The sequence below is a fragment of the Cydia fagiglandana genome, chromosome 4, assembly GCF_963556715.1.
Source record: "Cydia fagiglandana chromosome 4, ilCydFagi1.1, whole genome shotgun sequence".
Classification (NCBI taxonomy): domain Eukaryota; kingdom Metazoa; phylum Arthropoda; class Insecta; order Lepidoptera; family Tortricidae; genus Cydia; species Cydia fagiglandana.
The window spans coordinates 5354282-5367865 of NC_085935.1; the positions used below are offsets into that span (position 1 = coordinate 5354282).

Genomic DNA, 13584 nt, shown 5'->3' on the forward strand with positions numbered 1-13584 from the left:
ATGAATCGCTTTCGTATAACTATGTTACGTCATATAATTATATCCCTAGGGTTATAACTATATAACGGTTATATCTATTGTTAGCGGGGTTTTGAACGTGCCCTAACTGACAGCGTATGTCATTGCGCCACTCTCTAAAAAGATGGTTTCCCGCGAAAGGGACGATAGCGTCGGTCTATGCATTATCGTGTACTCAGTCCAAGAATAAATCGTTTACTCAAGACCTAGTGCGTTTCCCTGTTATTAGTTCAGAAGTGAGATATTATATATTCATGCTCACAAAATATTTCGGTCAAATAAGTTGATTCTCGTACGAAATCGTAGTGTTGGGAAGTAGCATCATTACGCACAAAATGGACGCGCATCTATTTTGATCAAATGCACTATGTTTTGGGTCGTGAGTGTCCAGATGTATTGCACAAACGCCTAATTAGCAAATGTGTGCATTGTTACAAATCAGATAAATGAGAAAAAGTACGTAAGTACAGTATTATCGTCTGCCGGTAAGTTACGTGAACGAAGCGAGTCAGCAAGACTCGATCACGATTATCAGAGTCAAAGAGGAGTCAAATGAAGCATTATTAGTATTTATAAACTATTTGGCAATGGTTTTTGCCATTCCTGAATGCAGGTATGTTGAATTGCTAAACCGACTGAACGTTTTGTGTGAGTAAAATGTATTACGCACTTACGCATAACCTAACGCGTGAAATGATATGGGAGTTTGTTCTTTAATGTTTGGGCATGAAGTCCTGTGAATTAATGTGCATTGTATATCATTTGGTATGGTATTGATTGCCTTGGTGTCTTTTTTGTATGGAACTCATACTTAATTGTTACATAAATGCATGCAGGACATGCATTGTTATTATAATACCACACTAAGCTTGGTGTGGCTGTGGTGTGCTTGTGTTTAATTTGCAGAACAGAAATGATCACTCTAACTGCAAGGAATGTAGCTATTTGATGATGCAACAAGTCGGTGGTTAACATGGAACAAGATATAGTCAGTTCGCTACGGCAAGCCTATATGAAACAAAGTGAACATCTCTAACTCCGGTATACCTCTGGATGCATCAAACAATATGACTGATACCCCTTTCCAGTATGATGTTGGCCTACAATACAGCAAAGTGGGTTGGTTATGATAGCAAAACAGGTAATAAATACTGTGAGATACCTATTTAAATTGAAAGGTGTAAGTATATTTGAATATGTTGTAGTTAATGTGTACCTAAAACCTGCAGTGTGCTATTGGATACTTTGAGAATAGTCTAGTTTGTGCTGTTGAGAAAGTATTAAGTGGTCAAAATTGTATTACATGACATTTATTTCAAGTCATGAAACCAGTCTTGGCGGCTTCAAATATAGCTGGTTGGTTCACACCAGAAAAAGTAATGACAAGTAACTACTACCTGACCTCAAATGAGTTTTACAAGCCAAAAGAATAATGAGATGTAGAAGGATATTTTATTCATGTACAATAATTGCCACGGGGTATGTAAAGTTGTGGAGATGAACTGCTTTCTAAGTATTATTTTTGTGTTGTGTATAGGTGTGTGCTTACATTATGTTCACAGATTGTAAATGTGATGGAATATTGACTGGCACAACTAATACAAGTGTGATGCTAATATTTCTTATACTTGGTTGGGTTTACACAAAAGGAAGTAAGGACAAAATTGACCACTATCCGGTCAAGTGTTGTTAACACATCTTAAATGATTTTTACTAGCAGCAAGGACTGTTGATATGCATCAGGGTTTTATTCATGCACAGTTTTAGTGCAGTATGTATAGTATGGTCATTTACTGTTATCAAAGTATTACTTTTGTGAGTGTGTGTGTGTGTTCTTATATTATGTTCACAGATAGTAAGTGTGATGGAAAAGTGGTCTATACAACTAACAGAAGCATGGTGCTGGCTGGTGGGTTATTGTGGAAAGTATACACAAGGTGAACTAAGGGCAAAATTGACCACTAGAAAGAATGGCACTCGCGTTTGGGTAACTTGCTTTCTGTGCATCTCGCTCGTACTCACATGTTAGTGCAGGCGAGATGTATGGGGGGTGATTTGTGCGGGCTGGTGTGTTGGTGTCGAGGCTGGTGGTAGCCATATACAAGTAGAAGAACATATGCAAGTATGTCATGAGTTTGGCGAGTTGCTGCCGGCGAGAAATGCTGACATGGCTGATGCGGCAGAATGTGATGAAGGAGGCTACTCGGTGGCCTGAGCACGAAGACGTGGTTGCGGTTGGCAATGAGATGAGCTGAACAGGAAGCCGTCTACAAAACCAGTGAGACTCGCAAGAGGATGAAGTAATCCTGTTTTCACACGCCGTTGGGCGATGATGTCTGTTGTCACAACGCTCCTTGCGGTGACGTATGTTTTCACACGCCGTTGGGCGATGATCTCTGTTGTCACGATGCTCCTTACGGTGACGCCTGTTTCAATGACGCCTATGTGCGCTGGTGCTTGTTTCAACGACGCCTATGTGCGGTTATACCTGTTCTTACGACGCCTCAGTGCGATGATCCTGTTTTCGTGACGCCTCTGTGTGGCGGTGCCTGTAGTCACGACGCCTGTGTGCGGTGACGCCTGTAGTCACGACGCCTGTGTGCGGTGACGCCTGTAGTCACGACGCTTGTTGCGGTGACGCCTGTAGTCACGACGCCTGTGTGCGGTGACGCCTGTAGTCACGACGCCTGTGTGCGGTGACGCCTGTAGTCACGACGCTCCTTGCGGTGACGCCTGTAGTCACGACGCCTGTGTGCGGTGACACCTGTAGTCACGACGCCTGTAGTCACGACGCCTGTGTGCGGTGGCACCTGTAGTCACGACGCCTGTGTGCGGTGACACCTGTAGTCACGACGCCTGTGTGCGGTGACGCCTGTAGTCACGACGCCTGTGTGCGGTGACACCTGTACTCACGACGCCTGTGTGCGGTGACGCCTGTAGTCACGACGCCTGTGTGCGGTGACGCCTGTTTCATACGCCATTGGGCGGTGATACCTGTTATCGCGACGCTTCTAGCGGTGCCTGCGCTTTCGGGCGGAGATGTCCGGTGTCTACTCTACGTGCAAGACTTGCGAGACGTGGATAACGGCGCCTTTCGCACTCGTTGTGCGGTGATGAAGTCTGCGAACTCCCTCATGCCTATGGCTTGGCTTGAGATAAACATCGAGGAATGGTAACAAAGTTGATGCTGGTAAGGCAAAATGTAATATAAAGCACAAGTACTTAAAGTTAGATGACCCATGATCATGTTTGAATTAATTTGAGTTTTGATATCCAAAATTGACATAATTAAAATCAGATCACTGTGAAATGTGAAATGTTTAAATGTTCTACAGTCTGTTAAGAAGGTGCAAATGCCGAAATTGTAATACCTAATATTTCACCGTTTAGATTGGTCTACAAAAGACATGGTTTGTTTTGAAGGCATAGTGTACCTTGTTGTAAAACGGAACGTTTCAAGTATTATATGGATTATAGAATTGGAGATCGTGTGCTGCATTGGAGGCAGCCATGGACGACTGGACGTGGAGCCGTGCGCTTGTTATTCGGCTGAGGCCCAGCGAGCCGAGCGAGCGTAATATCTCCTGTGCTGGCCCTGCGTGGAGCACGCATCATCTACATCTACAACTCTGACGTCAGATGTGAGCCCGTTCCGTATTTTCGTTAATTGAGCAGTGTGGTGCTTACCTATTCTGTTCTGTGGTCTGTTGATCAAGCAACGCTAGTCATGCATCATTCAGAAGGATCTAAATTTGATGACATGATAAATTCGATTGACTATATAAATATTTTCCGCACCTAATATCTGACATTTATTATTCAGTCTTGAATTTGAATAAGGAAAGTTATTAAAAGTATGCAAACACTAAAGTGAATTGTGGAAGTCTGTTTTATTTTGATAACATAAGACATCTTATGTGAACATTAATTTACTTAGTAATGTTAAAGTTTCTTGAACTACACAAAGTTATTGTTGACATCGGTGGAAAGCCTTTTGAAACAAAACGCAACGTTTTTGGGGCTATGTATTCAAATTGATCTGATGGGTTCACAGTGCTAGTGAGTCCCGCTGCTGAGCTGAGCTGCGAAGAGACTGATGGTGATGTTCAGCGCGGCACGGGTGGAAGAAACCGTCGAGGGCGACGGTTATGGTCAGATGGCCGAATCTGTTAGCGGGGTTTTGAACGTGCCCTAACTGACAGCGTATGTCATTGCGCCACTCTCTAAAAAGATGGTTTCCCGCGAAAGGGACGATAGCGTCGGTCTATGCATTATCGTGTACTCAGTCCAAGAATAAATCGTTTACTCAAGACCTAGTGCGTTTCCCTGTTATTACTATCTTACTGCGACATATACATTTAGGACATTTTGTACACGAATATAGTGGAAATTATGTAAATCGGAGCCGTATTAAGTCGAGTTTAGGAGAATTTGAGTGGGATTAGCGCATCTCTACTGAAATAGCTGGCCACGTATTCTAACCGATTACATAGACGCAGACGTAATTAGATTTCTTAGAGACTAGCTCTCTGAGTTGTAGACCAGGCGAACCCCCATGGTTCCGCCATTTTGGAAAATTCCGAAAACTAAATCAAGCAAAAAACCCCTTATAAATATCGGACCTAGTCACAAAATTGTAAGAGAATCGGTTGAGAAATGCGACCTGGAGAGCACAGCAGCCGGACGTATGAAAGTGTTTTTGTCCAAGCTCTGTTGATCTGAGAGCCTAGCCAAAATGACACCCCTTTAATTGGTTTATGTCAGAATTCGATTCGTCGGTGTTCGGAGTGGGTTGGGAAACTTGGGAATAACGTCTCTAAGCTGAGTTATGGACCTTTGTATACGTAGTTGAGATGGGTTAGCATAACTGCGATTAACCGTATTAACTTGACGAGGGTGGGTATGTCAATCATTTGACTAAATATGCAACTTTTATGTAATCTACATTGGAAAATCTTCTTCTTCTGTATATTTAAGAGCTGTGCTCTTGTCGGTGGAGCAATCTCCAACTCGTCCGGTCCTCTGCCGTATGACACGACCTCTGGTATGATTAGAAAATCATTGATGCAAAAACATTTTGGTCATTGTCTTTTTCATGGAAGTTTTTATGGATATATCTGATGTTGGAAGCAGCACAATGATTTTTATTAAGTATGTTCTTATATTTTTGACCCTATGAACGCCATGCTATGCCATCTTGAACCTTGTCGGAATGTACAAAGGTTGATATTAAGCTGTAGTCATTTGACGTCTTTTTCGTAATAATTATGTTATATCATATCAATAAATTTATGTATAAATTATGTATAACACCAAAAATGGTATCTGATGTGTAACTATTGTTAGTAATAAATTATTTCATTTCATGGAGATGTTAAAAATACTAACGAAAATAGTTTTCAGTATAAGCATCATCAATCATTAAACAACTTGACAAGTAAACTTTGTACAAATCAACAACAAAATATACACCATAATGCCACGTGTACATTTAGGTAGTCCACGCCTCTCATCCACACAAAAATATGTCACCCGTTAATGGATTTAAATTACGCAACGTGACATTAAACTGATACAAAACATGTGCGTGACGCTTTCGTCACGCCAACGTCACGTGTCAATGTTTGGTTTGTCAGTTTGCAAACTTATCGATGTAAAGTAAACAGACTGCATCGAATAAGCTGACATATCGATCTCAAATAATCCGATTATAGAAAATTAATCCGCACGCTGCATTGACTGCGATGCTTTCGATTCTAAAGCGTATAAAAGGAAAGATTGTACTTATCAATAAAATGGGTAAATCCGTGTCGTAAAAATTCTATATTTGCGATATTTTGTCCAATGGCATACTTCAATGTCTGTCTAAAAAATCCTAACTTACCATGTATGTAGGTGAAAAATACTAAATGTACTATTTAACTAAACAGACTTTGTAACCATTGTTACCAATAAACTTTCATTTTCATTTTTTCTTACTGCAAAGCCCGCTCTACACTCGTGCGCGAATCGCGGCGCGGACTCGAATCTGCGTTTACTCCACACTCGCGTTCGCGGCTTCACGCCGCGATTCGCGAACCAGTGTGTAGCTTATTTAAACATTGCTTGCTTTCATCCAAAATAAATTTATGGGCATAATAAATAAAGTCACGTTTAACCTTGTCTTATGTTAAGAAAAAGTGAAACGTGGCATCAAACATCATTCTACCCAGAGTCTGTGCGGAAAGACAAGAGTCATGAAATGTATGGCGTCCAATACATTCTACGACTCTTCTGTTTCTACACAGACTCTAACTTCAATTTTATGGGAGCGGATTTTTGGCAACGGGTTTGTATGACTCTGAAACTTCTTATGTATTTACATATAATAATATAATTTATATTCCGTTCTGAAATATACAGCAATAAAAGAGCATTAACTACACTCATTTTATAAACCGGCTTATAACTCCCCTAACCATAAACTATCGATTAGATAGTAGATACTTATCGGAGGATATTGGAAAGATGTGATTTGGCGATAAACGCCGCGTATCTCCGAGAACGCGGCAATATCCGAATTGGCACGAAACTCATAAATATCTCGAAACCGGCCATCTCTCTTAGGGTGACGTAAATGTATCTAGGCTGGACTGGGGGCCTAACCAACATGACAATCGTTGATAGAAAGCGCAAATAGGTACCGTGCGCGATGGAGGGTCTGCCATCTGGTGGCCTGAATCGGAAACATATGTGCACATGTATTGCCAAAGCAAAGCAATTACCGTTCTCGTGGGTATGTTTCCTTGTACATAGTAGGTTCTGCCATCTTGTGGGCTACATCGGAAGCATAAACGACACATTTGCGCCTCGCGCAAAAAATATGACGGATCCTATGCTGCCCCCGTTCATGCCCTGGGCCTGTCGGCCCATATGTCGTCCTATATTTTTTCTTGTTGTTTGACGTTAGCCGATGTACCTCTAGTACCTACAATTATCATCTTGGCTAGAGCAAAGTTCCTGGTTCCGCGTTTATGAGTTACAGAAAATGAGGTTTTGCAAAAATGTGACCCAAAATTCAAGTCTTTTTGAATTCGCTACCGTACCGACCTCCGATTTTAGCATAATATTTTAAAGATCGTGCATGTAAGTAATTCATTTTATTTTTTTTTCAAATTGTACATGCACAAATACGGAGCAACATTCAGACTATAGGTATAATTGGTATTAAATTGATCTCCTAGGCGACGACAATGTGGAGACCAAACCCTATGCGCTTCAATATCACAATAAAAGGAGGCCTGTGCAAATAGCTTTCGATTCATGTAAGTCCGATAATGATAAATACATAATCGATGTCGTTTTCAATACAATAGCTATTGATTGCCAAAATACTGTACGATATTTGACTCAATCACAAACGGGCTTAACTGCTGTAAGAACCAATGAGAAATTACACCTTTTTAGGGTTATAGTCAACTAGGAAACATTATAGCTTCGCCATGTCCGTCATGTCCGTCCGTCCACGGCTTTGCTCCGTGATCGTTAGTGCTAGAAAGCTGCAATTTGGCATGGATGCATAAGTCATGGCGACATACAGAACGGTAAAAAAAACTACGATGCCTCAATGTTGTACCTCCCATACAAAACATATTTTTTAAAGTAATTACGGGACGGGTGGGGATTACCGTATACATACCGCGTAATGTACATACCTACTGAGCCATATAATCTACAGTAAATTAAACCTATTAAATTCGAAGAACAAATGTGTCTTACACAACTAATGAATCTTTAAACTACAACACAACTAATGAATCTTTGATTTACCTAAATATTACCTACCTACATAAGCAAGAGTGGAATGCACTACAAATGGCGCCATGGTCAGCGGGCACTAAAATGGCAGAATTATACACAAAATATAACAATGACCTGAGGAGTAGCAACATTGGGCGAACCGTTCTTCTGGCCTTCTGTAGACTCTTCCTCTTCGGTCACATCCATTCAAGCATATTCTGCACACGTCCGAGAAGAGAACTGGGGTCCATTGCTCAATGGTCCAGTCCATATGATTTTCTGCAAACTCTTCGGGCTGTACGGTGTCGCGCCAGCAATCTGGGCCCCGTTGCAGGCCTCCTGGGCGTCAAGTTCGCTTTCTTAAGTCTTCTTCTTATTGTCCACTCACTGGCAGCCACTCCTCGTATCTCACGCAGACGCTGTTGGATGGCAACGCTTGTCAGGTGTCGATCTCGGAGAGATGTTGTGACAATGAAGCGGTCGTCCCTCTCTGATGTACACTTTTTGCGGCCGCTTCTTGGTCTTGAAGTAAAGGATCCAGTCCGTTGGAACCTCTGGTAAACTCTGCAAACTGTAGATTGACTTAAATTCAGCGTGGCGGGTACTGAACGTTGGCTACGCCCCTCTTGCAGGAGCTGAGCTGGACGACTTGGCGGACTTCAGCTTCAGTGGTTTCCATTTTTCACAGGTCTTCTTTACGGGAAAATATGCGGATATGTGTACCGGTCAACTTCTGATAAGTGACTGATAACAACCCCTCCCCTACCCCCCGTTTTATAGGGGTCAAGGGCAACTCGTGCGCGTGATAACACGAAACCACTCACAAATCGGGAAAATGCCGATAATTTGAAAAATACTGGGCCGTTTTCCATGTTTTTTAACTTTTCGTAAAGCTAAAACTTCAAGGGACATGATCCCATTAAAATAATTGATCAAAATTAATCGGTTTACAAAATTATTGGGTGCAGTTGAAAAAAATTTGTATTTCTGTGTTTACCTGTGACTTCGTAACGCCGAAACGGATGAACCGATTTTGATGTAGTTTCTTTTGTTTGATAGCTGGCTTCACTGCGGTGATTTTTAGGTATATTTTATTAAAATCGGTCTAGCCGTTTTGAAGATATTCTGCATTTCGTCATACTAGTATGGTTATTTTGTTATTTTAAGGTTATACAAGTACTTATAGCTTGAATACCGTCCAACTTATAATAAAACACATAAGACCATTTTTGTTCTAAATTTAATGAGGATTAATTCTGTCCTTGACACTTTTTTGATATCTATTATAGTTTTCGTGAGAATGCCAAAAACCTACCAACGGGGACACATTTCAAGGTGGGGGGGGGGGGGGGGGGTCGAGCGTCAGGTGGAGGGGGGGGGGGAGAGTGGTGCATTTTAAACAGTACACCTAGACGTATCACGTCACACAGGTTTGAAAACTATATTAATTTGTTTGTCTCAAAACATATAATGACTGTATTACAAGGTAAAGAAAAGAGTCTGCTCACCGCTACTCAATTATAGCATCGGCAGTGGGGCATCACATTTTGCGAAAGTTGTTATGGCGTAAGGATATTTCAAACTTTTAAATTCACTTTGATAAATGTGGACCGCCACCGTTTTATTTTTTCCACTGTCGCAGTAGGATTAATATGAACAAATTCTCGTCACCTTCATTTTGCCTAAACCCGACAAAGATCAATACCCAACAGTCTATACACATCCGGCAAATCACACGCACGTGACGCCCGAAATATTTGTTGCCATACTCCATTACACAGCCCTTGATTTCAGAAATTTTGGGGTAAATCCGTCAATGTATCGGCAAGTTAAACACCCGACCAGATTTAGTTGACCCGCCCTGCATGTGAGAACAAAAGAGAAGCGGGGGAGTCGCAGGTTCCCTTTGCCGTTGTTCGAACGCGCGTTATCTGACATCTCAGATGATCAGTGTTACATGACATCCAGATCCGTAAGAAGTATACGTAAGAAGAGAAAGCGCATAAAATGGTTTTCCTTAAACCTTTGATTCGCCCGTGGACGGTAAGCGATTAAAATGACACCTCAGGAGCAGCTGAGATCTACTCTATCTGGCCGATTTATACAATAGAAATTGGGCACGTGGGAATAGGGAGCTGTTACAATAAGTTTATAGCCACCAAATGTTCACGGAAACACACATGTCTTTAAAACTGAATTAAGCTCTGTGTGAACGTAATAAAAGTGACGCTGACGGTATATTTAAATTGGTCGTTATCAAAACGACGGTTATAAATTTGGTGTCATTATCAATTAATTTTGAAGTCTGTGCGTGATGTTACTAGGATAGCCTCTTATTTGCATTGATCGCGGTAACAAGGCGATGACAGCTTATATAATATTGGCAGGAATTAGGGAAAAAAATCCTTTAGTAATTTTGAACATAAACTTGTTTTAAAATTGCTTGAAACCTAAATGTGACTGGCCTATAAACATTTTGTTATTCTGTATCTCTTTTGTTTTCAAGGTATTTTACGGATGTAGTGGATATCATCCATCGTATTTTCACGGAAACGTACTTACGAAGGAACTTCTCTTGCTATTTCAATCAGTTTCGGTACAAAATATGCCCAACGGTTTTTTTTTGTTCGTAGTAGTCAAAATCATTTATCAAGTTATCAACACGACCACTAGCGGGAGTTATCTAGAGTGTAGTTCATTTCGTCGGGTGACAAGCAAAAGTCACTAAGTACTATCAAAAAATTAAAGTAACAATGCACTTTATTACAATTGTAACACGGTGTATAGTCCAATAATTTCAACGGTGTTAGTTAGTGACTTTTGCTTAGAGTTTAGACTCCTTAGGGGGCTTAGGGACGTTATTGCGGCCACAGTGGGCAAGTATGGTGTGGGTAGATAACAATAGTCATAAAATTACGATTCGCAACTTATTGTTAAGGATAATAATATATTTTAGGGCCATTGAGAATTCTTACTAACTAAAACGTAGGTACCTATCGAACTATCGACCTAATAAAGATACCATATTATAATACATCTTTAGTGTTTACCTACCATCTAGTCTCAGGTAATTATACCGGGTGTGGCCTGTAACACGAGCAAATAATCAAAACATAAATTGTACTCCTCAAACAGTGACACTTTTGTTCAACAACTTTTAAAAATTATGAAGTATTTAGACTCCCTATTTTTCATACAAAATAAATATTATCTTCAATGGACGCCATCGCCACGCCATATCATTGTGATTGACGTTGCTTGTCACGCAATTAAACATAAAAAAATCCGCAATACATTGCTTTTTAGAATAAACTTTAAAAGTGTACTTATTAAAAATCAAGCTACAGGTTATTTTTAAAAGTCGTTGAACAAATTTTGGTCAGTATGAGGAGTACAACCTACAGTTTAATTTTTTGCTCATATTACAGGCCACACCCGGTATAAGTAAGGTAGAGGTCCGGTTGCTAAATCGCTGTCCCAATATACGAGTATCGGCCCGATTCGAACTTTCAAATATCTAGACCTAGTTTGTATTTGATTGGTTTAATTATTTCGTAATCTTACTATAAAATAGTTCGAAAGATTCTTACATTTTTATAAAGAAAACTGTCAACAAATTAGTTCAACTACTTTTACTGCCCATTAAATACGCACTGTATGTAAAAAGCAATTCTTTCGCCTCATAAAAGAAGTCGTTTTCATTGTAAAAGCTCACTTGTGGCTAATAAAAATTAGGAGCAGAGCCACAACAACACCATTAGGTGTTTGGGTCAAACTTCTTTACGTTGTCTTGTTTTTAACCACTCTGTCACGCTTCTATTTTTGTCTTGTATCAAATAAATAAAAAGTCAAGTGATATTGGATGTCTTTCTAGTTGTACATTATATTTCATACTTACTAGAGAAATTAAAAACTAAATTTCATCTCATACAAAAAGCTCCACTCCGTCACATTTTTTGGGAACAAGAAACAAAACAACGAAAATAATTTTGAGCCGTTTATTAAGACAATAGTGAAAGTAATTTAAAATGTAGGTATTTGTTTCAAATAGGTAGGTTAACCATTAATTTTTTGGACTCCATTGACGCCATATGGGCGAAAAATTCCAAGCGTGACGTCACCATTAATAACAACTGCCAATTTTGACATCCGTGACGTCATGTCGCTGTAACAATTACGCAACTGGGGCAAAGTTTTAATAAACACGATTTATGGACGCACGTGTGACACTGGCTTTATAAGGCCATGTACACATGTGCGGTTTGAATTTTGACATGGTTTATTTTATTAGGTTCGGTAGTTTGGTGGACTCATTTTGTATATGGAGCTATTTCCCATTTAGTCGTTGTTTCTTGTTAAGGGGCTGTCCATAAATTACGTCATCAATTTTTGACGATTTTTGACCCCCCCCCCCCTATAATCATCCAAAAATCATGCTTCAAATGACCCCATTTCCTTCTACTTCATGCTACAGTCATCCGATGTCCAGACTCCCCCCTCCCTAATTTGAAATGACGTAATTTATGAATTAGAAGCGGTCCGAACGATACGTACCGTCAAAGCAGGCGTATTTGATGTAAACCACCCCCGCCGGCCACCCCCGCGCCGGGGGGTAGTCCTCGCGAAGCACGAAGCTGCAGTGATTAACCCCTGTACATCTGAAAAAAGAAAAAAAAAGATTCTTGGTATCTTCAAAAAAAGAATGTAAAATAAATAATAAAATAAAAAAATAAATATGGAAATATTTTGTGCGTATGTGGGATGAGGAGCATGTACCAGAAAGTTTTAAGATCTCCCGAATATGTTCCCTGTACAAAGGCAAAGGAGACCGTTCCGACTGTAATTCCTATAGGGGCATATCGTTACTTTCAACCCCGGGAAAAGTGTTCGCTAGAATACTCCTCAACCGCCTACTGCCATTGTCGGAAACTATACTACCCGAAACCCAATTTGGGTTCAGGCCGGATAGGGGGACATGTGAAGCCATCTTCTCCGTTCGCCAACTGCTTGAAAAAAGCAGAGAGCAACTTCAACCTATGTTCCTATGTTTTGTAGATCTTGAAAAAGCCTTCGACAGTGTCCCCCGCGAAGCACTCTGGACAATTTTGACAAAGCTTGGATGCCCTGACAAGTTTGTGAAACTACTACGACTCCTACATGATGAAATGAAGTGCTGCATTACTATCAACGGCGAACAGTCTGAGCTTTTCTCCGTTTCATGCGGAGTCAAGCAGGGCTGCGTTCTTGCACCGACTCTGTTTGCACTTTATTTCGCATTTGTTGTTCGGGAGTCTATGAAAAACTTGTCAGAAGGCATAGGCATTCGGTTCCGCATGGATGGAGGACTTTTCAACATTTCAAGATTTAGATCCCGTACCAAAGTATCCTATGCTGTAATGACAGAAATTATGTACGCGGATGATTTATGCTTTGTATCAAATTCAGCGGAAGGTCTACAAAGATTAATGTCAAGTCTTCATGATGCTTGCACTACATTTGGTCTTAAAATAAATGTCAAAAAGACGGAAGTCATGGCCAACGTCCCTGACAACGAACCAAATGCGAGTGTATGTATCGGTGACGAGATGTTGAAGCGGGTGGAGAGGTTCAGGTATCTTGGTAGCACGATAACAGCAAAGTACGACCTAGATGCTGAAATAAATGCTAGAATTGGTGCTGCAGCTGTGGCGTTCGGGAAACTCCGGCCAAAGGTATTTCGCTCCCATGACCTGAAGCTCTCCACTAAAATTAGTGTATACATGGCAGCGGTGCTGCCGAACCTGCTGT

General features: G+C 40.7%; 1 protein-coding gene across 1 annotated transcript in view; it reads right to left on the minus strand.

The window, feature by feature from the left end:
- LOC134663544 (uncharacterized) overlaps positions 1-13584 on the minus strand; it is a 216629-nt gene that overhangs the window by 81096 nt on the left and 121949 nt on the right. Inside the window, exon 3 of the mRNA XM_063519941.1 lies at positions 12352-12455. Coding sequence (XP_063376011.1) covers positions 12352-12455 — 104 coding nt within the window. The remainder of the gene's footprint in view (positions 1-12351; positions 12456-13584) is intronic.